The 25,746-nt window shown below is 59.1% G+C and overlaps 1 protein-coding gene and 2 long non-coding RNA genes across 6 annotated transcripts; 2 read left to right on the top strand and 1 right to left on the bottom strand.

Annotated features, from left to right (window-relative positions):
- Positions 1-255: 255 nt before the first annotated feature.
- Positions 256-3,942, bottom strand: LOC118903731. Of its 2 annotated transcripts, XR_005021858.1 has the most exons (4): positions 3,538-3,942; positions 1,864-1,933; positions 625-1,168; positions 256-539 (listed from the first exon to the last, which is right to left on the bottom strand). It is a non-coding gene; the product is annotated as an uncharacterized LOC118903731 (long non-coding RNA). The 2 variants fall into 2 exon arrangements; XR_005021857.1 differs by having other exon boundaries at positions 256-1,168.
- A 161-nt stretch (positions 3,943-4,103) lies between these two features.
- Positions 4,104-17,289, top strand: KLF15 (Kruppel like factor 15). Of its 3 annotated transcripts, none has more exons than XM_036869105.1 (3): positions 4,104-4,264; positions 8,236-9,332; positions 16,194-17,289. In XM_036869105.1, exons 2-3 carry the CDS (start codon positions 8,260-8,262, stop codon positions 16,354-16,356), a joined length of 1,236 nt encoding a protein of 411 aa, XP_036725000.1. In that variant the 5' UTR covers positions 4,104-4,264; positions 8,236-8,259; the 3' UTR covers positions 16,357-17,289. The 3 variants fall into 3 exon arrangements, with proteins under 3 accessions (XP_036725000.1, XP_036724998.1, XP_036724999.1); XM_036869103.1 differs by lacking the exon at positions 4,104-4,264 and adding an exon at positions 5,475-7,226 and having other exon boundaries at positions 16,194-17,242; XM_036869104.1 differs by lacking the exon at positions 4,104-4,264 and adding an exon at positions 5,475-7,226 and having other exon boundaries at positions 8,088-9,332; positions 16,194-17,242.
- A 5,601-nt stretch (positions 17,290-22,890) lies between these two features.
- LOC118904506 lies at positions 22,891-25,296 on the top strand. Its single transcript, XR_005022005.1, has 3 exons — positions 22,891-23,142; positions 23,277-23,415; positions 23,701-25,296. It is a non-coding gene; the product is annotated as an uncharacterized LOC118904506 (long non-coding RNA).
- The last annotated feature ends 450 nt before the right edge of the window (positions 25,297-25,746 follow it).

Here is a 25,746-nt window from a genome sequence, read left to right as displayed (position 1 = left end):
CATCACAGAAAGTTCTACTGGACACTCACCCCCCAACGCCGACACAAGCTGGGTGCTGCGGGCTTACCAGGATGACTAAGAAATGACCCAGCCCCCAAAGAGCTCAGCCATCCGTTCGTCAGACACTAATCAAGGCCCTTCCAGGTGCAGGAGGATATTGTGAAACCGAGATGTACACGTTCCCTGCCTTCACAGAGCTTCCTGTCCTGCAGATGGACAACTGGCTCCCAAACAGAGACTCAAAGTAATTCAGGCTTAAACAACGGAGACTTTTATTTTCTCTCCTGAAAGCCCACGTTGGAGAGGCAGCTCTGCTCCGGGACACTGTCGGGGTCTGGATACCTTGTACCTGTCACTCCCCACCCTTGTCTGCGTCCTGCCTTCCAGCCAGCACAGAGGAAGGACTTGGAAAGAGGCTGCCCTTCCCTTTGCAGGGAACTCAGAGCCACTGCCCACACTTCCTGCTGGTCAGCCGCAAGGGAGGCTGTGAAATGCAAGCTTTCTTCAGGGCAACTCTGCTCTGCTGAGAACTGGGAGTTCTAGGAAGGGGAGAGTGAGTATGTGAGGACTTTGCTACAGAGGGACAAGCATGATCTAAATGAGCACACACATAAGTGGACAAACCTTGAGGAATGCTTTGACGGAGAGGTACATGGTGTTGGGAGAGCATAGGAAGGAGTCCAGGAAGGCTTCCCTGAGGAAGTGGCATTTGAGATGTGATGCACAGAATGAGTAGGAGCTAATGGGGAAGGAGGGTCACAGTGTCCACAACAAGGGCAGCAGTGGGTGCAAAGGGCCTGTGGTCAGAGGGAGCATAGCCTTCTCAGGATACCTAAGAAGCCCTGGTCGATGAAGGTCACAGAGGTCTTCTGCAGACAGGCGATGAATTCCCTAAGAAGGAGCTCCATGGGGTTGGGGGTCAGAGATATCTACTCAGTTCCAGGCACTTTTCTAAGTTCTGTACTAATTAATTCATTTAATGCTTGAACAACCCATGAAGTTGTACCTGTGTGGTTCTCATCTTCAGAGAAGCAGATGCCAAGAAGGGATTAGATGTGCGACAGACTTACGGGACTGTCTTGGTTCACTCGACAGACATTTCTGAAGTGTCCTAGGTTCTGGGGATACAGCAGTGAAGAAAAAAATCCAAGTCCATGTTCTTAGGGACCTTGTCAGATAGTGGGAGAGACAGGCAATCAACAAATAAGAATATAAATGTCTCACTTTGTTTGCCATCTCTGTTTTGAAGAGCACCACCTGGCCTCTTTCTCTTCTCCTTGGCAAGGAATTCCTGGTAACAGATTCTGCCCGCTACATCAGGAGAGTTTCCCTTCCCTGACAGGACCTGGGGTAAGCGCTACATGTAGCCGGGCAGGTGGACCTTTAGGCACTTGAGCTGCCAGCGTTCCCATTCACTGACTCACTCACTCATTCATTCATTCATTCAGCCAACCCAAGTCGATGGAGCCCCTCCTCTACTCCAGGCCCTGTGCCACGAAGGACAGGCACGTGAGCTCCGAGCCAGCCTGCAGGTGGGACGCAAGGGTGAGATAGGACTACATCCTTAAGGAAGTTAAGGGGGAGCTGATATCTGAGGGATGAATGGGTTTAACCAGGCCAAGGAGGTGCTGGAGTGGGGGGGAGAAGGAGCCAGGTAGAAGGCACCTGTACAAAGCAGCTCCCTGGAAGCTAGTCAGGGGTGTTCTGGGTCTCTTTGGGGACAACTGGTCTCCTAATTTCGCCAGTGACCAACTCCTTAACCTGTTTGGCATAGATTCCTCAGCACTGTTTAATTTCTCTCAAGCTGACCATGCTTGCTTTAAGTCTTTAAGAAATTCATTAATTCAACAATTGAGCACTTACTGTGTGCTTGGTGCTGGAGATATGAAGGGACCAAATGGACAGAAATCACTGCTTTGGTGGAATTTACACTCTATTGGAGGAGACAAAAAGCAAATGAAACAAAATGTAAAATATATAATATGTTAGCAGGGAATAAGCACCAAGAAGAAAAGTTCAACAGGATAGGGAAAGAGGAAATATTAGGGAGAGTGTGAACATTTTAGATTGGGTGGTCAAGGCAAGGCTCCCCGAGAAGGTAACGTTTGAACGGGTGATAGAGCCACGGGGGAAGAGCTTATAAAGGCAGCAGAAATAGCAAGTGCAAAGGCCCTGAGGTGGGATTGTGCCTGGTATGTCGGAGGGGACACAGGGGGCCATTGTGGTTGGAGGGATGTGAGCAAGGGGGAGAGGAGTACAGGGAAGGTTGGGGTCAGGATGGGGGCCGACCCTGTAGGGCACTGAAGGCAGTGGTGAGGTGGGAGCCATGGAATGTTCTGAGTCAAGGAGGGACGTGATCTGACTCAGGTTGTAACACAGCATCTTGGCTGTTTTTCAGTTTCTTTTTTTTTTTTTCTCCAGTTTCATTGAGATATAATTGACATATGTCACTGTATAAGTGTAAGGTGTACAACATAATGGTTTGACTTACATATTTTGTGAAATGATTACCACAATAAGTTTAGTTAGCATCTCATATGAATACAGTAAAAGCAAAAGGAGAAACAAAAAGGTTTTTTTCCTTGTGATAAGAACTCTTAGGATCTACTCTCTTAATGACTTTCATATATAACACACAGCAGTGTTAATTATATTTATCATGTTGTACATTACATGCCTAGTACTTATTTATCTTATACCTGGAAGTTTGCACCTTTCGACCACCTTCCTCTAATTCCACCCCCTCACCTTCCTTTGGTAAATCTGATCTCTTTTCCTATAATTTTGTTTTTGTTTCTGGTTTAGATTCCACATATAAGTGAGACTATACAGTGCTTGTCTTTCCCTGCTCAGCTTCTTACTAGCCTGTGCCGAAGCTTCCTTGTGTGCTGAAGCTAAGGATGTGTCTTTGTTTCCAAGCTTCTTCTGACCTTTCGGTGTGATTTTCACCAAAGAGATGGGGGACACTGGCCTGAGAGTGTGTGAGGAGCAAAGGACCAATGACAGGCAGGGATGTGCCCGGCTCTCACCTGCACAGAGGCAAGGCAGTGAGCTTGAACCCTCCAGACCTCTGTCTCTTCTATAAGAATGGGTGAACTCCGTCTGTTCCGTGGATTCTGGCCACGGCCTCCACAAACGTTCAGACAGTGCAGACAGCATCATTACCATCCTCATCCTCAACGCTAGTGTCCCCCAAACCCACCGGCCAAGCCCCAGTTTGGCTCCTCGTGGTAGCAGGAGCTGCATCCCTGGCCCTGCTCTGTGCACGGGGAGGGCCCCGGGATGCAGGATCCAGTGCCCGGCATGTACTTAGGAGCCCAGACCCCCAGCATTCCAGAGAGCCTGGACAGGTCCTGGCTATCAGTTCCGGTTCTAGCAGTGTCCTGGGGAGGAACGGAAACGCTCTCCGCCTCCCAAGCCAGGAAGGGAAAGGATGCAAGCTCCGTAGAAGGCGCTCTCTGCCCACCATCCTGGTTGTCCGGAAGATGCCTTCTCGGGGCAGACGGACGGGCCTGCTCACCCCTCCTCCCTCCTTACCAGCTGTGCGTCCGGGAGGACCACGGCCTCAGAATCCTTCTCTTCATCTGTGAAATGTTGGCTGAGGATCCGACAGGTGTGGTTAAAGGGCGCGCGGGGTGCGCGGCCCTCTCAGCTCACGTGTCTCCTGGGCCGCTCACTCTGCGCCTCGCGCTTCCTGTCTCCGAGGGGCTGCTGCGGACGCCAGCGAGCGCGCTCTCCCGAGGGGGCTGGAGGCTCACCTGGCCGGACACCCGCCCGCATCTCTCCAGCAGCGTCCCCGACAAGTCCTGGCTTTACCTGTTGGCCCGCCCGGGGTTGCAGGTGGGAGCCGGGGAGAGCGGGTCGGGCCGGGGCTGCCCCGCGGCGCCCACCCCGCGTGGGCCCTTCTCGGAGCCCCACGTTCTCACCTGGGCTAGAGCCTCGGGAACGGACACCGCGGCCGCCGCGAGCCCGCTGCGAAGGGAGGGGGCCGGAGGGGGCGGGGCCGGGGCGCGTGACGCGCGGCGCGGGCCAATGGGGCGCGCGCCCGGGGCCGAGCCTCCTGCGAGCCTTCGCGGCGCCCGCCGCGTCACGTGAGCCCGGGAGTGAGCGCCGAGCGGGCGGCGGCGGCGGGGGCTCCGCCGCAGCGACGCGGGCCGGGGCGAGCAAGAGCGAGTGCAGGACGCGCGGCCGCCGCCCCCAGCGCAGCCCGCAGGGCCCCGGGACCGCCGGGCCTGGCCGCCGGCCGGCCGTGCGCCGAGTTCAGGTGGGAGCGGCGCGGCGAGGACGGACGCGAGTGGACCGGGCCTGGCGCGCAGGGGGCTGGCGGGGCGCAGGCGAGCTCGGGGGGCGCGGGCGGGCCTCTGCACGCCAGGCCGGGCGCCCGCACGGCTGTCCCAGGCTCCGCGTGAGCGTCGGAGGAAATGTCGGAGGAGCGGGGTAGCCCCGCGCGGGGCCGGGGGCGGACAGGCTGGTGGGTCAGCGACCCCACGTGCCCACCGGCACTTTCCCCGCGCGGGCCGGTCAGCTGCCTAGGCGCCTGGCCCCGCGTGTCCGTGCGCGCCTCGCGGGCCGGCCTCCCATATGGCGGGCGCGACGGGGCCTGCGGGCGGGCGGGCGCGCGGCGGGGAGGGGCGGAGGGGTTACTGTCGGTCACCGCCGCCGGCCCGCGGGAGGGGGCGCGGGCCGAGGGCTCGGTGCCCCGCGGGCGGCGCCCCAGGCTCCGCCTGCCCCCCTTTCCCACACACGTTCCCACACACGCGGGGACACCACGCGGCTCCACGCGCGAGTGTGTCGCGGACGCCCCTCCCGGCTCTCACCACGCCCCGCACACGCAGTCACACGGCAGGAACTCGCACCCCCGCGCGGTTAGCGGAGCGGGGAAGCCACCCCGCTCGCCGCAGCGGTCCGCTCGCTCTCCCTCCCCTCGGTCGGCCCCCTGTGGACCCTCCCCCCCCACCCCCGCTGTTTTCTGGCCCGGGTGACAAAATCCTCAAGTGCCTGAGCCCCTGAAATCACTTCCCCCCAAGGGTCGGGTGGCTCGTGGGGAGCCCCGCCGCCCCACAGGTGCGAGGACGCTGGGCTCGCGACTTTGGGGCCTGCGGGCGGCGCGGGAGTGGAGACTCTTATTTTGAAGGGCGGCCCCCGCCCGCCGCCCCCGTGATTTGCACGCTGACCCAATGGAAGGCCCTTGGCCGGCGCTCGGCTTGTTATCAATTACATGTTGTTCCTGCAGCCGCTGTGTCCCCGGGAGGATAAACAGCAGGCCTGGCCGGGCCGGGGAGGGGCGGAGTCCGGAACAGGGCGTCCCTCCCCCTGCACGCAGCCTGCGTCTCTGGCCGTGCCACGTGCTGCTGTGTTTCAGGGCCGGCGCCCGGCGCCCCGCAGCCCCTGCTGGGCTCTCAGTGCCTGCGTCCGCCCGGGCCGATGAGCCCTGCGTTAGGACCCACGCGGTCTGCTGCTGCTTCCCCCCACCCCCCTGCCCCCCGCACCACCCCTTTCAGTCAGTCAGCAAAGTTCTGCCAGGTCCTGTTTCAGACTCTGGGGTAACAGTCAGAACGGCTTATATTCTGGTGGGGAGGTAGACAGAAAATGAGGTACACAAATACATAACTAAGATAGTTTCGGGCAGTGGCAACTGTTAGGAAGACTGCGATGTGGGGTGGTGTAACAGAGGGTGGTCAGAGAGGTCCCACGGGGAGCGACTTATGAGCTGAGATCTAAATAAGGCACTGCCTCCTAGAGTGCTGGGGAAGAGGGGTCCACGGAGGAGAAACAGCCAGGGCCCTGGCCTGAGGCCATGAAGCTGGTGAGCTTGGGGCACAGCCAGTGTGAGCGGGGCAGGTGGAGCTGAGGTCTGGGGCGGATGGGCAGGGTCCAGGTTCTGGGCTGCTGGGACGAGATTGGGTCCCATTTCCTTGGGAATCTATAAGTTTCCTCCTACCCCGCCCTACTGTACTTATTTATTTCCCCCTCTATTTCTTTGGTATCATTTAATCTGTGAATATCTCAGCTTGTATCTCTAAAATGTAAGGCGTCCTTTGAAAAGTATGTACCAACCACAATACATCATCACATTTAAAAATATTAACTGTAATTCCTTAATATCATGGAATATTCAGTTAGTGATCACATTTCGGGGGAGAGTTTCAAGGGCAGGAACACGGCCCAGTCTGCCCCTTACCGCCTCAGTCCTGGTTCCAGGAAGGCTGGAGCCCCCGGATTCCTAAGCATCACAGCAGAGGGGCAGAAAGACCACATACTCACCCACTGAGGCTAACCCTGAAGGCTGGTGCTGACGGGCATCTGCATGAACGCCTGCCCCTGTAGTGAGTGCTCAGCATGTGCTAGCTCATTGGTGTTACAAAAGCCCAGGAACTAGGCACAGTTGGCAGGATCCCCATCCAACACATGGCACAGAGAGGTTGTGCCACCTGCCCAAGGTCACACAGCTGGTAAGTTGCAGAGGCAGGAGCTCAGCGTGGGCGACAGGGGAGAGGGGGGGTCTCAGGCTGAGTGTGGACACTGTTCTTCACATTATCTGGCATTTTCATTCCTTCTCAGCACCCGATTTGGTGAATAGTGTATGGTTTTAAACTCCCAGTTTTAAATCCTTAGCTGAATATTTAAAACCAAAAGGCCAAACGTTCTCCTGCAAAACTGCCCTGGGTGCAAACCTGCCACCTTGCCTTAGCTTCCTGGAGCTCTGTGAAGCTTCCTGGACACGGTCATCAGAGCATGGAACAGATGGGAAAATGAGGTTTGGGAGAGCGAGGCCTTGCCCAAGGTCACAGCTGATGATGACCTGCCCCTGATTGGGCCTGTTGACTGTTGGGCAGTGCTGGGTGCCAGGTGCAGGACTGGTGCTCGAGACAGAGCAAGGGGGTGGGTGCAGATGTGATGCCAGGCAGCAGAGACTCTCTGGCTTTCGCTGCAGAACACCCTTTCCTCAACCTCAGCAAACACCCCGCTATGGTCACTGGGTGGGGACAAAGGTCCGCAGAGGTGGCCCTGTCACAGCCAGACACTGTTGACTCTCCTTGGACACCGGACCCAGCATGGCCTTCAGCTTCCCCCTCTCCTCTCTGCTGACGTTCTCTGAGCCCCTCCTGGGCACCAGCTGCCTCACCAGGAGCTGGGGACACAGCCGCGACCCGACGGCCCAGCCTGCCCTCATGGAGCCGCTGGTCCAGTAGGGAGACGGGCGTGAGCTGGGCCTTCCCGAGGTGGTGAGTGCTCCACGGGGCGCAGGCCTAGGGGTCTTGTCTCCCACGCAGCGGACAGTTGTGAAGTCAAAGGAGCTAATAGCTGGGCTCTGGGACCTGGGTGCGTTCTGCTTCCTTGAGTTACCGCCACGGGGCATGGCCCTTGCACCACTAGTAAAGCCCCGGGAAGGTGCCGACCCAGTTGAGAGCGTTTTGTGAAGGCCTGTCCCTGCCTTCCCTGATTCATAGAGCAGGCAACTGAGACAGGAGGGGTCCGAGAACTGGAGGGTGGGGGGCTGCCCCCCTTCAGATGGGGAAACAGCCCGTGAGGGCGTCTGATTTTTCGCCTCCAACTAGACTTGCCTGATTAAAATACAAACTGCCGAGTTATATTTGCATCTCAGATGAAATAATTCTGTGATATAAGCCTGCCCCATCCAACGTTTGGACACACTTATATTAAAAGTTGCTCATTCTTTAGAATCTGAGTTTCAAGTTTAACTGGGTGGCCTTTATTTTTATTTGCTTAATCTGGCAACCCTACCCAAGCTGCAGCAACACGGGGGTCAGAGGGCAAGTGGCCATTCTCCTACCCCCTCCAGTGATTCTGCAGGAATGAGGCTGAGGTCAGTTGTCCTTGGGATGGCAGTGGCTCTGCTCAGCTGGACAGGGGTGCCGCTTGGCTGTTCGGGGTGCAGAGAGCCTCCTCACACGCTCACCCTCTCCCTCCCGTGCACTCACACCCAGTCACTTGCAGACACACGCACGTTCCTTCCCAGAATTGTTCTGGAAAATCTCTGTGCAACCACAAGAGCCGGGTTGTGCAATGGGCTTGGAGAGCACTTTTGCAAACAGGTGGTGCAATTTCAGAAAACACTCTTGCAGACAGAGTTCTCCCGTGAGCCAGGATGGACGCAGGACCCAGGCGTTCGGCAGTGGGAGGCTGTGGCTGGCCACGGAGCGGGGTCAGGCGCCCCCGAGGTGGCGGGAGCGTGCTGCCCTCCTGACTGGGCCTCCTCCTTCCTCTCCGCAGCCGCCCCGGCACGGCCAGGCCAGCATGGTGGACCACTTGCTTCCAGTGGACGAGACCTTCTCGTCGCTGAAGTGCCCCGTTGGCTATCTGGGTGACAGGCTGGCTGGCGGGCGGGCATACCACATGCTGCCCTCGCCCCTCTCGGAGGACGACAGTGACGCCTCCAGCCTCTGTTCCTGTGCCAGCCCTGACTCGCAAGCCCTTTGCTCCTGCTACAGCGGCGGCCCCGGGGCCGAGGGCCAGGACAGCATCTTGGACTTCCTGCTGTCCCAGGCCACGCTGGGCGGCGGCGGTGGTGGCAGCGCTGGGGCCAACGGCGGCCCCATGGCCTGGGGGACCTGGCGGAAAGCACCGGCACCTGTGAAGGGGGAGCATTTCTGCTTCCCCGAGTTTCCTGTGGGAGACCCCGATGACGTCCCAAGGCCCTTCCAGCCCACCCTGGAGGAGATCGAAGAGTTTCTGGAGGAGAACATGGAGCCAGGGGTGAAGGAGGCCCCAGAAAGCAACAGCAAGGACTTGGAGGCCTGCGGCCAGCTCTCCGCCGGGCTCCACAGGAGCCACCTCCATCCTGGGGCCGGTGGGAGAGAGCGCTGTGCCCCCCCACCGGGAGCTGGTGTGAGCGGCAGCCAGAGCCCGGGTGGAGGTCCCGCCCCCGACGGCCCCATCCCCGTCCTGCTGCAGATCCAGCCGCTGCAGGTGAAGCAGGAGTCTGGCGCCGAGCCCGTCTCCCCCGGGCAGGCCGCTGAGAGCGTCAAGGTGGCCCAGCTCCTGGTCAACATCCAGGGGCAAACCTTCACGCTGGTGCCCCAGGTGGTGCCCTCCTCCAGCTTGAACCTGCCCTCCAAGTTCGTGCGCATCGCCCCTGTGCCCATCGCCGCCAAGCCCATTGGGTCGGGACCCCTGGGGCCCGGCTCCGCCGGCCTCCTCATGGGCCAGAAGTTCCCCAAGAACCCGGCAGCAGAACTCATCAAAATGCACAAGTGTACTTTCCCCGGCTGCAGCAAGATGTACACCAAAAGCAGCCACCTCAAGGCCCACCTGCGCCGGCACACGGGCGAGAAGCCCTTCGCCTGCACCTGGCCGGGCTGCGGCTGGAGGTCAGTATGGCTATGGCGGTGGCAGGCCGAGCGTCTCCACGCCCCTGGGTGTGCTGCCGAGGCCACATTCCCCACCCTTAGATAAGGCTGCTTAGGAAGGGGAGAGAGGGGTGGGCAGGGGCAGGGCCAGAGCTGGCACACCGCCCAGAGGTTTCCTCGTGCCTCCAGATCCCTGGTCTGCAGTCTCACGGTGACCAGGTGAGGCTGCACCCGTGCTGGAGGAGAGGGGCTGGGCCACGCAGAAGGGCTCTCGTGGTGGTGACGGGGCAGCTCAGAATAGGGCAGGGCGGCTGCGGCCCTGTGCACCGCTCCTCGTGCCTCGGGGTGCCCCCAAGGGTAAGTACCACCCTTACTCCCCTTTACGCCTGAGCAAGCAGAGGCTCAGAGCAGCTAAGTAACCTGCCCAAGGGCACGCCACTTTGCAGAAGGGATTTGAAGCCAGGGGTCCGATTAGAGAAGTCACAGCCTGAAAAGGCTGCTTCCCCGACCAGAGGCACCAGCTGTCTTTACAGAGTCCTGGGGCACCTGGGCCGCGCTCCCCACAGGGGACCTGGCGGTGGGTTTGGGAAGCCAGAAAGGCCAAGGGAGAGGGAGGGCCAGGCTAGGGGTGCTGCACTGAGGGCGGGAGGCTCCTTCCAGGCTCTCGACTCTGTGGCACCGCGGGGGAAACCAGCTCTCCAAGGGGTAGGGGCGGGGGCTTGCCCAGGGTTCCCCAGCCCTTGGGAGGCCAAGCTGGGTGGCACCCCTGTGGCTCTCCCCCAGGCCCCCAGGGGGGCTCACCTTCCCGGAGGGCACGTCCACCTTTTCCTGAAGCTCAGGCAGCAGGTCAGGAGCCGACACGCTCAGGGGTGCCCCCGGCGGCTCTCCCCTGTTTAGGACACCCTCCCTGCAGGAAGCTAGCTTGCCCGGGAGGTGCGTGTGCTGCCGCCACAGTCTGGGTCTTGGCTGGTGCGGCTTCCGTGTGTGTGTGTGTGTGTGTGTGTGTGTGTGTGTGGAGCAACAGGCACGCTCTTCCGTGTGCAGAACCAGACCTCACGAGGGGCGTGTGGCTGTGTGTGCGGGCTCGTGTCTGCACCTTGCCGTCTCTACGTGGGTCTCTGCTGCGTGACCAAATGTGATGGTGCGTGTGCGCATGGCACATTTGTACCCTGGGCGTGTGTGTGCGTGGGTGCACGCGGCACACGGGGGGCAGTTTGCAGCTTTTGTTTCCTGCTGGGATCTCATCTGAGAGCACCTGAGAGTTGGCCCCCTGGGCAGAGGTGCTGGCCGCAGAGTCCCGGCTGGCCAAGGCTGTGGCGTGGCTGGGAGCTGTGACCTGAGTGTTGGATGTGATGCTGGTGGCCCCTCGCCATGGAGCGCTGAGCTGGCCGGAGAAGGGGCTTTTCCAAAGGCGCCCACAGACCTGAGGGCTTTTTCCAGAGCCCCAGCCCCAGCCCCACGGGCCTCCCGCCTCCCGGAGAGCCTCAGGCCGGGGGGACGGGTGTGCTTGCAGGGCAGCTTGTGGGGCCTGTGGGCTGGCGGGGTGCCATGTTCAGTGGTCAGACTTGGGGCCGTGCAGGGGCTCAGCTGCAGGAGAGGGCGTCCTGGCGCCTGGGGTGGGGCAGCCGGTGGCGACGGTCGGAGCCCCAGCCCCGATCTCCCGCTCCCGCGTTGCCCTCCAGCGGTCCCCTGGGCGAGCCTCCGTCTCCCATCTGGCAGGTGAGGACTTGCTCCCTGCCACTGCCTGCCAAGGCTGTGTGCGCAGGGGGGCACAGCAGCGCCCCTTCCCAGAGGTTGTGCGGTCGCTCTCATACGAGGTCAGAGTGTGAGAAGGACCCGGAAGGGGTTGGGCCCGGCTTCCACGTGGGCGGCACCCCGGGTCGGAGGCACCCAGGACTCCCAGGCCTCGGCCTGCGTTCTCCTCGTGGCCGGGCTGGGCTGCGGAGACGTGGGGCAGCCTCACCTTCCCGGGCACTGTCCCCGGCCACTGCTGACTGTTGGGAAGGGGCCCCTCGCTCAGAGTGAGGCTGGGCGGAGCCGCAGGGAGGGAAGGTGTGGTCTTGGTCACGGCCACCCGCCGGCCCGCTCCACCGGGAGGAGAGGACCTGCGCCCTTCTGAGCTGCCCCAGAGAGCAGACCCTCAGCCCACAGTGCTTTACAGGGGGGCACACTCAGCCCCGGCACGGTGGCCTCAGAGGGACTGAGTTCCCCATGGGAGGAGCTGTATGAGCCAGAATGGGATGGTGGGGATTCAGCTCTGCCACTGTCTGAGCCCTTGCACGGGTCTTGCCCAGGACCCCCTTGGCAGGGGCAGGCATGGTGGGTGCCTGCCACAGTGAGGTCTCCCCGGACCCCCCTGGGAGCCGTCCCTGCCATCAGCCACTCCTGGAGCTTCTCCCAGGTCTGGGTCTGGCCTTCATGGGGTCACATGTGGCAGACGCACTGCCTGGCCGGGAGCTGAGGGCGCCCCCCCCGCCTTGGAAGGGCTGTTTCTCCCCGGTTGGTCTTCAGGGATCCTGAACCCCTGGGAATGTGCACGTGACGTGAGTGTCCCTTAAATATGGTCGTAGCCTCCAGCTGAGGGACAGAGATGGAGGGAGTCCTTTCAGCAGTTGGGTGGGAGGATAGATGGGCTTTGGGGCAGCTCCGTCGGGACAGGACAGGGGATAACATGACAGTCACCAGCTCACAGGCACTCACTGAATGCCAGGCACTGTTCTAAGATTCTCAGAGCTGGAATTCCCTCCACAAATCCCCACACTTGCTTGCATACTTCCTTCCACGGGGGACTCATTACCTACTCTGGCCTTTAGGCCTACTTTGGTACACTTAGATTCCTATCCAAACTCCTCATTCCGGCCCACGGGCACACACGGTCTGCTCGCCAGCCTCCCCTCCGCAGCGCAGGCGCGCTCGGCCCTCTCTGTGCCCCATGTCTCCAGGGGTCTCCTCCAGTGGTGGCTGTCGTCAATCTTGCGATGGTTCTGGCTTTGTCCTTCCCATGTCACAGGCTCTTTGAGGCCTCCCAACAGCCCCGTGATGTGTCGGCACCGTCACATTTTACAGAGGGGGACACTGAAGCCCAGAAAGATCAAGTCACATGCGCACGGGGACAGAGCACACCCCACCCACACTGTGGCCAGCACACTTCTCCCACCTGCAGCCCCAGGCCCTCACCCCCTCCCCGGGCACCTACCGTCAGTCGTGGTGGCAGGTGTCCCATCTCTTCCCCAAGGCTGTCAGCTGCCAGGCATCAGCTTATGCCTGATGAGAGAGAGAAAAGAGCGGAGGGGTGACAACAGCGAAACAGAAGCTCCTGGCGTGCTGAGAAGGCTCCGTAGTCGTAGCAAGCCCATGAGCAGGCGTCAGCCTGTCGTCCCATTTTAGAGAGGGGGAAATTGCGGCCAGAGCAGTTAAGGAAGTTGTCCACTGTCACACAGCTGGTAAGTGGCAGAGCCAGGAGCTCAGCCCGCCTGTAGCCTCAGGATATCTCTGCAGCCCCCTCCACACCTCCAGTGGGGGGTGGACCTCGCCCTGAGCCAGGCCTGCCCTCCGTGTGGGGAGCTCACCACCCCCAGACCCCTCTCTTCTTCCTGGTGGTCTTGGCGAGCAGTTGGCTCTTCCTCCTCTGGGGCTGGTTCTGGCCGTGGCATCGTGTCCTGTGCTCTGCCCTGCACGCCTTTGGGCCATGAACGGTGTCCCCCAAGGTCGTCACTGGCCCAGGTCACCAACCACCCCTTCCTTCGGTGTCTGGTCCTGAACCCAGTATGCCCTGTTCTTCCCCCGTAGTGGCGTGGTTCTGGCGCCCTGGACAGGACTGGGGCCAGACTGTCCCTATTTGGATCTGACCGTCTAGGTAGAGCTGTTTGCCACCTTCCTAGAAACTTCCTTGCTTCCCTGCCGGACGCAGTTCCGTGCAGCAGAAGTCCTGTTCCATCCACGGAGAGTGCCCTCCTGCCGCAGCTAATAGGGATACTAACGACGTCCAGCTGCCCCACGTGGCGGGAGGCCCCAGAAGGAGGCTGGCAGGCTGAGGCTGCAGAGCCGGGGACAGGATCCGAAGCTGCGGCCCCGCGGCCGCGACCCTTCCCTGCAGTCGCAGAGCCCGAGTGCTGTCGGACAGGTCGCGCACTGCACAACCCTGGGGCACCGTTCCCACCGCAACCCTTAGCCTGACTGTTCACAGCAGTGGCTTTCTGGCTGACGGAGGGGGCGGCTCCGGAGGGTCCTCTGGACCCCTGTGCTTTCTTGTCTTGCACCCCAGCAGCACCGATCACGGTCGTGACTCACTGGGGCCCAGCTCATAGCCGTCAAGCGATTGCCCTCCGCGCTCCTGGCGTCTGCACCCTCGCGGCCCTTGTGGCCAGTCTGCCCCCCCCCCCCCGTATCCAGGGGGAGCAGCCTCAGAGAGCTTGGCGACGTGCCCGGGTGGTCCAGGCAGTAGGTAGCAGAGCCCACCTGGCCCCTGGCCCCTTCCCGTGAGGGCTGCCACACGGGAGAAGGTGGTGAGGGGGTACGGCGGGGGTCTTCTCAGGGCCCCTGTGCTACAGGGGGGTGGGGGCGTGTGGCTGGAAACAGCTCTTCTCAGGCCTGGATGTCCCCCGGCTGCCTGCCCCTCCCAGGGATCCCCCTGATGAGAGGCCGCCGTGGCCCTTGTGTCACCACTTTGGCCTCTGAGACAAGTCCTGGGAGGTGGGCAGGAGTCCCAAGGACCTCACTGGACGAGAGAGGACGGACTCTGAGGCCCAGGGCAGGTGGTGAGTTTGCTCAGGGCCACGCAGGCTCGCCATGGTGGGGGGACCTGAGCCATCTGGCCGCCCCGCCGGCTGTGGGACCCCAGCAAGCCCCTCGTCCCCTTCGAGCCCTCGCTGTGCTGGCGTCGGTCCAGGGGGACTGGTCCTGGCTCCCTGACCGGGAGGGTGCGGCTGACCCCACGCCTCGTGCCTGGCGGGTGCGGGTCCTGCGGGGGCGTTGTTGGAGCCTTCGCCCCGGGCAGGCCTGACTCCGCTGGGGGCAGGTGGCCCGGGCTCTGGCGGCCAGGAGCCTTGATGCCACTTCCTGTCTGCACGGGGCTGCAGTGGCACACGCCGCCTGGCTCGGCTCTGTGGAGGAGGCCGGGCCCTCTGCGGGCAGCAGGGCAGGCAGGGCGCTGTGCAGGACCTTTGCTCTGGCCTCGGCTGCTCTGTCGCTGGTGACCCTGGATCAGGGCCTCATCGCTCTGAGCCTCAGTTTCCTCATCTGGCAGACGGGCCAGTTCCTTATTGGCAAAGGTAGCCGAGAGCACTGCTCTGTGCCTGCTCCGGTTGGCTCCCTGGGATGGGAGGCGGGGCGCCAGCCTCCAAGCACAGAAGCCTGGCCGTGTTGCGCCGTGGGGCAGGACCCTGGGCACCGGAGGGGCTGAGGGACGCCGGGCCAGGCTCCCCATCTGGTGCTGAGGCCCTCCTGCCCTCCACCTGAGCCTTCCCTGGGCTTGTGCTGCTGGATCGTCCTGGCCCTCAGCAGGCTGTGGGACCAAGGCTTCCACACACAGGGTCAGGCCCGAGGTGGGCCGCCAGCCCCGGCCTGGGCTGGGCTGGGGACAGCTGCTCCGGGGCGCCACCTCACCTACCTCTCGCGCGTGGCCCCAGGCCCACGGACAGGGCTGTTGGGCCTGGTGCTCCTGTTCACGTGTTCCTACGTGTGCACATGTTCACGTATCCATCCTTGTGGTGTGCACGTGTGTACACGTGTGAGTGCATGCACCTGTGTTCATGATGTGCATACGTGTGACACGTATGTGTGTGCACAGTATGCATTGTGTGCATGCGTGTTCTGGGAGGACTGACTGACAGCTCTCCATCCTCCCGAGGGCGCGGCTGTGTCCGCTCTTTTGCATAAATGCATGTACTGGACACCTTCCACGCGCTGGGCACTGGGTTGGCCACGGCGTGTATGTCTTTCCTCATGGAGCTGACGGTCTAGTGGCACAGACTGACATTCATCAAAAAGTTGAAAACTGAAGTTGCAACGGTGGCCGGGGCAGAAAAGAGAAGTGCCTGGTGCCATGGGAGCTGAGGATGGGAGGCAGTCCTGGAGGGCTTTCCTGAGGAAGTGACATTTGAGCTGAGCTCTAAGGGATGGGTGAGAGGGAAGAGCATTCCAGACAGGGAACAGTACAAGAGTACGTGCATATGTCCTGGGGTGAGAGAGGCCAAGGGCAGGTCGTGTAGGCAGAGCACAGAGGAGGAGAGTGTGTGTAGGGAGGGTGGGGTCTCACTGCCAGGACCAGGGTCGGGAGTGAGAGCCTGGAGTGCCTGAAGTTGGCGACAACAGCTAAGCCCTGTGGTCAGCTCGGGTCCCCTAGCAGCTGCTCCTCCCCAGAGGCCTCTGGGCTCCCAGGCTGGTGGGGACCGCAATAGGGAGGCCACAGGGGAACCATTTAAACCCTCAGGAGCACCTCGCAGGGGTGCAGTTTTGCTTGGGGACATCTCAGGGGGCCCAGCTTTTAGGAAAGTAGGGTCCAGGGGTCGTGGGGGCCAAGTCTGAGGGCCCTTCCTCTCCTGTGGCGGAAGCGACAGAGGAGCTGCGAGCTCCCTGCAGGGCTGGGCAGGGGCTCCTCCCCGGGCCTGTCTCCTCTCGCGGGCGGGGGCTGCCCGTGCGGACACTCACAGGAGCCCCAAGTTCTGGTGTAAGGGGGGCTTGAGGCGCAGCTGCAGTCGGGGGCCTGTGGGGTCTCCAGCGGCCCTCAGGCCCCAGCACGGGCACAGGCCTGCTGTCGGCTGCTCTCGCCTCCCTGGAGGGGCCGGAGGGGCAGCGGGGGAGGGGCGGGGGGAGGGACAGCGGAGTCCGAGCGCTCCGGCCCGGGGCTGCCGAGGTGCGGCCGCTCACCGCCCTGTCCTACAGGTTCTCGCGCTCGGACGAGCTGTCCCGGCACCGGCGCTCGCACTCGGGCGTGAAGCCCTACCAGTGCCCCGTGTGCGAGAAGAAGTTCGCGCGCAGCGACCACCTGTCTAAGCACGTCAAGGTGCACCGCTTCCCCCGCAGCAGCCGCGCGCCTCGGCCCTGACCCTGACCGGGCCGGCGCCGCCCGCCCACCCGCCCCGCCCGGTACTTTGTAGCAATAAATTATTGGCCTCCTTCAGAGGGACTTGTCGACGTTCCAGGCCACCTTCTGGAGCCCGGGATGCGGACCCAGCGCCTCCACCCGCCCCCGCCTGGGGGGGGCCCGGAGGCGGCCTGGGGGCCCTAGTGCCTTCCTGCGGCCTGGCCCCTCCCCCGCTGGGCTCCCGGCCTGGGCCAGGGCTAGCGCTCGATTGCTGGGGAAGAAGAAATGTGCAGTTTTGAAATGTCAGTTCCCGGAGGGAGCCGTGCCGGGAAGAAGGAAGTAGGCCAGAAGTCCGGGGCTGCACTGGAGTGTGAGCGTGGCTTCGTCCCTTGGCCTGACCCCTGGAGGGTACGGTGGGGCGGTCTGGGGTGCAGGACCTGGCCTCCGGGTGGATGTGGGATTGGGTGACAAGCCCCCTCTCGGTGAGGTGGCAGTGCATGTGCTTGAGTTAAATGTGCCGGGCAGACGGACAGGTGCAGGTCTGCCCCAGGGCGATGGTACCGGTGTGGCTCAGCCCCTCATCCTGTTTCCAGACAAATCCAGACAGCAGCCTCCGGGGTCACCTTCAGGAGGAGAGGGGAGCCGCTGCATTGCGTGTAGAAGAGCTAGATAGAGCCTCCCAAAATCCTGATTTAGAAATGCATTCCTTATTTTGTCTAGAAATTAATATCAAATGAACTAGCTTGTTTTGAGAGGTTTATTTCACATCCTATGAATGTATGTAAATAAAATGTACATAGGTGCATCTACATAAAATCTTTTAATAACATGTCAACATTGTGTAAATTTGAAATAAAATCTATAAAGCTGGTGTACATATGTTACAATTATATATATTTTCTTTGGTCCTTCATAAAAATATATTTACTTTGCCAATAAAAAGAAAAAAGAACTTGATAACCGTGGCATTCGTGTGCTGTTTTCCTCTGCTCTGCCAGGAACGGGGGTGATTTTGGGGGCTGAGTCTCCGTGTCTGCGTCTGCAGCACTCAGGGGACCTTGGTTTGTACCCGGAGGGATACAAAGTCTCCTTGGGTGTCCAGCCCCTGGTCCAGCAGTGCAGGGTCCCCACAGCCCCACTTCCACACCCGGGGCTGGGTCTATGCTCATTCTGGTTTCCTGGAGGGCTGCCTCTCTTCCACAGACCCACGGCTGCCCCATCCCAGCATCACTGTGGGAAGAGACCGCAGGCCAGTCCAGCCCACAGGGCCACCGCTCCCCTGAGTTCCTGTCTGAGACCCTTGCTTGGCACTTCCCACCTTGTGTGCAGTGCATTGAGCATCTATCATGCACTTACTGTGTGCACCGTGGCGGGGGGGTGTGTGTGGAGCAGACCGTTTCCCCCCTCGAACCCCCTCCAGGAGATGGCACGTTATCTCCACTTGCGATTCTGAACCGATTAGGAGTCTTGACCAGGCGGAGGCAGACGCTGGAGGTGGGGGGCGCGTGGAGCGGGGGATGGCCAGTGCATGGGGTTAGGCTGCCGCCTCGACACAGCCCAGCTGCTCCGAGCTCTGGGGACACGAGGTTGAGGCCTGGACCCATCTGCACGCCCTGGCGGGCTGGGAGCAGGGGCGGCGGGGACCAGAGAGCGAGGAGGGGCCGAGAGCTAGCAAGGAGGGGCAGGGCAGCCGCATTGGGCACCGCAGCGAGAGGGCTGCCCAGTTCTCTGTCCACACGACGTGGAGGCCGTCCTTTCCCGGGGCCTGAGGCACGTCGTGCAGGGGGCTCTCAGTGACACCCTCCGACCTGGAGCAGTGGCGAAGCTCCGTGGGTTGCAGCGGAGAGGTGGAGCGAGGCGTGTGCGTGTGTACGTGTGCGTGTCTGCACGTGTACTCTGTGCATCTCCGGAGGTGGAGGCCATCGTCCCCGCTGACCTGGGAACCTCTCGCTACAGCTGTCTTTCCTGTCGGTGGAGCTGGCAGGTGTGCCCAGCACAGCACAGGGGATCTGAGAATGGGCACCCCATCCCGCCTGGCCCTGGTCCTGGGGAAAGGACTCGGCCTTGTGACCTCTGCCCTTTGACCCTGACCGGACGTACTCTCTATGGGTAAACATGCTCTGGGGAAGTGAGGCATTGATTTCCAGGTGCATTAACGTAGAGCTTTCTTCATCCATAAGGAAGCAGTGGAGCCCAGATAAGAGAGACACAGGCCATCGGGACGGTCACACTGGAGGAGCCCGTGAGCACACAGATGTGTGGGGCTGGGCGCTGACCCGGGACACCGCTCACCTGCTCTCGGTGTCTGTCCCCAGTAGCCGCCCGCTCAGAGCCCGCGGCCCCCCGGCTGGCCCTCTGTCCGGGCCGAAGCCAGGCTGGCCGTGTGTGCCGGGTGGTGAAGCCGTCCCCCTCTGCCTGGGCTCCAGACCCCCTTGGGCGTCTGCACTGGCCGGGGGCGCAGAGGGAAGGGACGGCGGTGACGAGGACCACCTCTTGATCCTCGCCCACCCTCTGGGGGAGTTTCGTGAGCCTCTTGAGCCCGCGGAACGGGCGTGACAGCCCCAGGTGGCAGCCTGGTGCTGATGAACAGCCGCGAAGACCCTTTCCAGGGCGTGAGCCTGAGTCTTGGCCGGACGGAGGGGCCGGGAGCCGGGCCTCAGTTGTCCTGTGCCGTGGCCCCTGGCAGCACCACAGAGTCCAGAGCGCTGCGGAGGCGCCTGGCTTGGCCACCTCTGGGAGACCCCCGCCACCACCTTTGTCACCCTTTGTGACTTGTGTGGCCGGAAGAGGAGTGTTTGTCCTGACCTGCAGGCCCCGTGTGCCCACAACCGTTCGTAATAGGGAGGAATCTGGAAGGTTGCGGAGCAGAGAGCCAGCCTCACCAAGCCAGCACCGCCCGGCCCTGCATGGGGCCATCCCGCACGGCGGGCAGAGGCCGGGGAGGCACATGTCCGGAGACTGTACCAGGCAGCGTGGGCTAGGCTGCCGTAACAAAGAAACCCCAGCACCGCGGAAGCTTATTTTTCTCCGTTGAAACAGCCCTGAGGCTCCCGGGCACCTTCTTCGTTGCCCTCCAGCCTGGCGCCCCGGGGGCCCCGTGCCTGCCCGCAGCGAGCAGCCCGGGGCTGTGCTCCCCCCACACAGCACAGGCCTGTCCACTGACGTCCCCTCGGCCAGGACTTAATCACACAGCCTCACTCGCTGCAAGGAAAGCTGGACAACGTAGCCTTAATCTGGCAGGTTATGAGCACAGCTAAGTTTGGGGCTTCCATGACGGGGAAAGGAGGGCAGAGGAGGGGTGCGGCTTCGGCCACGGGCACGCCCGCCCAGCGGGTAAGTCGTGGTGGCCCCGTGGCCTTGTCCACATTCTCAGAATGGGTGTCACGGCAGGTATGGGACCAACAGTCAGGCCTCCAGAGACAGCAGGGTGTCACGAGGGGAAACCCTGCAGGCGCTTTGTGTGACAAGCACGACTGCAAATGGCAGGTCCCTGCCTCATACGGACGAAAGTAAACAAGAAACAAACCCTGTGATGTCACCATCGTCTATGCCTGGAGGGGCCCAGAGTCCAGACAAGTGCCATGGGGTTGGGGGACAGAAGCAGAAAGGCCCGGGGTCGGGACTTGCAGGGGTTGTAGCTTTCCTTATGCTCCATCGTTCAGGGTCCTGCAGGCCTGGGCAGTGGGCACAGCAGAGGAGCTGCCAGGAAGGGGCCTGCTGTCTGCTCGGCAGCCGATGGGACGGGGGCTCTGAACAGCATGTGAGGGCCTGAGAGTGGGGCAAGGTCGGCCTCTGACAAACACCAAGTCTGAAAAGATCTTGCTGTATTTGAGGTCAGGCAAAAGGGATACCGGGCACCAGGGGGCTGTTAGGAAGACACGGATGGTGGCCTAGAGAGCAGCGTTCAGAAGACAGAGACGCACACGTCGGAGGCCCACGGCGGGACCAGAAAGGCATCTGCGGAGGTTTCCTGTAGTCGTCAACAGGTGAAAAGTCCCGTGGCTCCTGGGAGGGCACGAAGAGAGCCCAGGCAGAAACAGAAGAGCGACAGGATGGGGTAGACAGAGAGATGGGAGAGATGAAGGAGCGTCTCAAGGGAAGAAAAAGGGCAGCAGCAGAACTAAAACCTGCGGTAGGGGTGCTGCCCTGGAGACGAACTCACACAGACCTTCCAGAACCTGGTGGTGAACGAAGGAGGGACATGAGGGAGACAGGTGTGGAAGGCAGAGAGCAGGGGGCCGAGAGCTGGCGGTTCCGGATCAGAGTCTGGGTCAAAGGACATAGATACTGACGCATAACATGTATATCATACGAATATGTAACATGTAGGATACACTAATACACAACATATATAATACACGAATGCATAACATATGGCATACCCATACATAACATACTGATACCTAACACCTATAATACACTAATACATAACATGTATGAAACACTAATACATAATATATAATACTCGAATATATAACATGATATACAAATACGTAACATGTAATTAACTGATACATAGCACATAATACACTAATACATGTATAACACTAATACATGTAATAGTATTAGTAATACACTAATTAGTAATACACATGTAATACACTAATAACATGTATAATGTAGTAATACATAACAGGTATAATACACTAATACATAAAATGTATAATACACAAATATATAACACATGATATACAAATACATAACATATAACGTACTGATACATAACACTGGTAATGTACTAATACATAACATGTATAATAAATACACTAATACATAACATGTAATATACTGATACATAACATATGTACTATACTAATATATAACATAACACGCTAACGTGTAACATATATACTAATATGATTACAGTACACTGATATATAACTAAATAATATAATGATAATTAGAGCTCTGTCCACACGTAAGGCAAGTGGAGAACCAAGACAATATCCCACCGGGGAGCGGGGGGCAGGAGAGAACGGCGGGTGGGTCACGGAGGGGACAGTGGAGTCCAGGCTGGGTGAGCCCGCAGCCTCGCTGAACCTCAGGTGCATCTCCCTGTGTGAAGGGCTGTGAGAAGATGCAGTAAGTCAGCACATTTAAAACAGCAGACTCGATGCGCGACAGACAAGAGAGAGACTCAGACACCAAGGAGGGCGTCCAGCAGAGGAGCATCCAGATAAGCACTCTGGGCTGGTACTCAGCTCGGGGCGGGGGGCCCTGGGGGCCTTGCAAGAGGAGCCCCTGGTAGAAGGAGGTCTGGATGCTGAGACCCAGGAGCCTTCCGGCCGCCGTGGGTCCTTCCCCGGCTGGCTCATCGGCTCTGACCCCAGGAGCTGCGGGCGGAGACCCAAGCCTGGCCCCGGGGCTGCTCTTCCCGCTGGTTCTGTGTCGGTTTTGTGAACAGGCCTCGACTCTGCGCTGAGCTAATCCTGTAAAACCCAGAGCAGCCTCAGAATGGGGTGGCTCTGGGAACAGTGAGGAGCGGGGTCGCCCAGCTTTGTCACAGGGTCACGTCAGAGGCCGACGGACCAAGACGCCTAACTGGAAACATCCGACTCCAGAGAGAAAAGGCAGCACGTACTTGTGAGTCAATAACTGCAAGCGGCTTTTAAAATCTGAATGCAGACGCCAGATACTGTTACAGGAAGAGAAGCAAGCATCTCAGTGTACAGGTAGTCACGTTACACCAGTCTGGCTCCGACCCAGTTAGACAAACACTGGAAGGTGTGCAATGCTTGAGGTCTCCTGTCCCCCAGAGAAGCCTCTGCCTTGAAAAAAGCAATTTAGACCACATGGTTTACTTGTTCGTAGACTGTGCTCCATGGGCACAGGATTTGCTATAAACCCAGATCCTAGAATAAATATCATCACATTGAGCTATAAATTCTGGTTTCTGGGCACCACGATTTACTTACCAATTATATTTAATGGTAAATTACTTACCATTAATAAGCTTTTAGATTGTTCCCACGTGTTTGCTGCGATAAATAATGATATAAAACAGACCAGACTTTGCACACAGCTTCATACACAACTTTTCATGGTGGGCTTGCTGGGTCAAGGAGCAGGCAATTAACTTTTGCCAAATCATCATCCGAAAATCAATTGTGCTGGGAACATAATTTACTCACTCATTCATTTTATTATCTGTCTTCCCCACTAGAACATAAACTCCTCCGGAATAGGGGTTTTGCCTGTTTTGTTCAGTGCTGTGAGCCCAGCTCCCAGAACAAATATTTGTTGAGCAAATGACGTGGGTGGTAGCAAGAGCTTTTGCTAAAATTGATGGGATAAGATACAGAGGTTAAATATACTGTTTAAAGTTACACAGTTAGTGTGGTCGGCAGAATAATGGCCCCAAGGATGTCCACTTGCTAATCTCCAGAACCTGGGAGTACGTTCCCTTACGGGGCACAGGAGCCTCTGCAGGTGCGATCAAGTTAAGGCTCTTGACGCAGGGAGATACCCGGGATTATCCGGTGAGCCCGGGGTAATCACGTGGGTCCTTTCAAGCGGGTCAGAAGGAGGCGTGGCAATGGGGGCAGAGGTCAGAGGGAGAGGTTGGACGCTGCTATTCCGCAGGCTTTGCAGGTGGAGGAGGGGCCACAAGCCAAGGGACGCAGGCGCCTCCAGGAGCTGGAAAAGGCAGGAGACCTTGTGCCCTGGAGCCTCCAGGAGGGACCAGCCCTGCTGACGCCTTGATTCTAGGACTTCTGACTTAAGAAGTGTGAGCGGTCGTGGGAATGTGTTGCAGCGGCGGCAGTAGGAAGTCAATCCACGTAACCATGGAAGAATGAAAATAAACATGTAAGTCCCAAGCGCGAGCTGTGCAGAGGCGGGAAGGAGAGGGGAGGGAGCGGAGGCGGCTGAAGGTGCCTCTCTCCTCTCAGGGGACCCGGTGGGGTCGAGTCAGCAGCTGCACGCGGGTTGTTTCGTTTCAGCTGCGCGTAGGGACTGAGCCCCTAGAGAAGGATGGAAAGCAAACACAGCATCCGCCCCCGACGCTGAGGCGGCGGGCGGGGCTGCGTGACCTCCGCGAACGCACCTGTGCAACCCGCTCTTGCACGGCACTCCGTTAAGGTGCGCGGACGCTCCTGGCGTCGGCGTCCCCCCCCCGCCCCCCCTTCCCCCCAACCCTGGGAGGTGCAGCCGGCGGTCGGAGTCGGAGCAGCGGCGCAGCGCCCGGCGCAGGTGCGCGCGGAGAGGGGCGTGGGCCACACCCCCTTCTCTCCTGGGGACCCACTTAGGTCCTCACTCGGCCCCCGTGCGTGCGGCGCCGCCTGGCCGCGGGCTAGACGGGTGCTTCTCTGCTAAACATTCTGGGATGTTCACGCATGTGTTATGAGCCTTCTGTATGCCTTGCAGATCTCTGTGTGTGCGGGGCGCAGCTCTGGCCGGGAGCCGAGGCCTGAGCACTTTGAGGGGCTCCGCACCCCCCAAGACGTGGCTTCTCCGCTGTGTCCCTGCTCCTGGAGCCTCAGCTGCCTCATCGGGTCCATGGGGGTTGACAAGGACCCTTGCCAATGCAAGCTTCAGGTTTCAGGGCTCCCGTGGAGATCACTCCTCTTGGACCTGCCCCCAATGGGTATTGAGGGGCTCGGCTCCCCTGGGTCCAGTGTTGGGAGTGCTCTGAAGGCAGGGGGAGGTGAGGACCACAGACTGAGGCCTTGCCACCAGCTCCCGCCCTTTCTGGCTGTCACCTGGGGGGATAAGTCCCTCCCTGGGTCCCAGTCTGCTCACCTGCCCAGCAGGTATACTGGCTGCTGGGCCTTCCTGCCTTCCTATGGGGCTGAGGGTCAAATGAAGGAACTGCAATCCTGACATCCCAGCGGGGTCTGCGGCGGACTGAGGAACTGAGGGCTGAATGTGTGCTAGCATCTCTCCGTCCCGTACACACACTGGGCCGCTTAAACCACAGAAGGAATCTGTCTTCAGCCACCCTAACTGGAGACATTCTCAGAAGGGAATCCTACAGAGTGCTGTTTAGGGCAGCCAAGTCGACAAAGCCTGTCTCAGGAATCCAAGTTCATTTAACATTTGAAAAAATCAGTCACCATATTAATAGATTAAGTAAGGAAAACCACATGACCATCGCAGTAGAAACAGAAAAACTGTTTGAAAAAATCAATATCCAATCAGATTTTTAAAAAAATCTTAGAAAACTAGGAAAAAAGGGAACTTCCTCTGTCTGATAAAGGCCACCGCTAACGCTGTATTTAATGGTGGAAGACCATTAAATTCCTCAGACCAGAAAGAGACAGCAGGTCCACTTCCACCACTTTAGCCCACTTTGTGAGGGAGGTTCTATCCAGTGCAGTAAAGCAAGAATAAGAAACAAGATGCGTTGAGGTTGGAAAAGAAGAAGTAAAACCATCTTTATCTGCAGACGACATGATTGCCTATGTGGAAAACCCAATGGAATATACAGAATAGCTACTAGAACTATTAAGTGAGTTTAGCAAGGTTGCAGGATACAAATCAATAAACAAAAGTCAATTTCTCTATACTAGCAACAACCAGAAATTGAAATAAAAAATCAACACCATTTATAGTAGAACAAAAAATATTAAACTTAGGGATAAATCTAAGAGGCTAAAAACTGCAAAACATTTTTAAAGAAATCAAAGGAGACCTAAATAAACAGAGAGTCTCTGTTCCTTGCTTGGAAGGCATCATTGTTATGATGTCAGTTGTCCCCAGATTGATCCATAGATTCAAGGCAATCTCATTCAAATTCCCAGCAACCTTTTTCATAGACATTGGCTGGTTCTAACGCTCATATGGAAATGCAACAGGACTGGAACAGTCGAAACAGCTCTGAAGAATGAAATCGCGGGCCTAAAGCTGCCTGGTTCTAAGCATTCTTTCATGCACTCATTTGCCATCCTTATATCTTCCTTGATGCAATATCTGTTCAACTCTTTGTCCTTCTTTTAAACATTGAGATGTTCGTTTTCTTTACTACTTTGAGTTTTGAGCAGAGGGGCAGCTCTGGGTGACGTGTCCAAACCTGCGGTGGAAGCTCTAGGCCTGCCTTGTGGGCTCCCTGGCGGTCAGCCGCCAGAGGACAGGCCTCGATCGTTTAAGCCCCATCGGGGGACAGACAGGAGAGATGTGAGCCCCCCGTGGTGCAGGCGAGGCTGTGAAGCTGACCACCTTTCTGGGCGGAAGGAGCGGCGACAGGGAGGGACGCGGTCGGTCTGGCCATGGGCGCTAGAGACAAATGTGGACAACTTTTTACCCAACAACTCCCGGATGAGTCTTTTTTTTTTTTTTTTTTGAGAACAGCACACAGGCAGCGGGCTGGGGGCACAGGCCTGAGTACAAAGGCCTGGATTTGGTTCCCAGCTGCCACTCCTGAGATATGTCACCCGGGGCTGTGGAAGCCACGGTCTGTAAGGGGGGTGATGG

This window comes from Balaenoptera musculus, chromosome 11 (assembly GCF_009873245.2).
Source record: "Balaenoptera musculus isolate JJ_BM4_2016_0621 chromosome 11, mBalMus1.pri.v3, whole genome shotgun sequence".
Taxonomy (NCBI): Eukaryota; Metazoa; Chordata; class Mammalia; order Artiodactyla; family Balaenopteridae; genus Balaenoptera; species Balaenoptera musculus.
The sequence above is the reverse complement of the archived record's forward strand: the minus strand, read 5'-3'. Positions and strand labels throughout refer to the sequence as shown.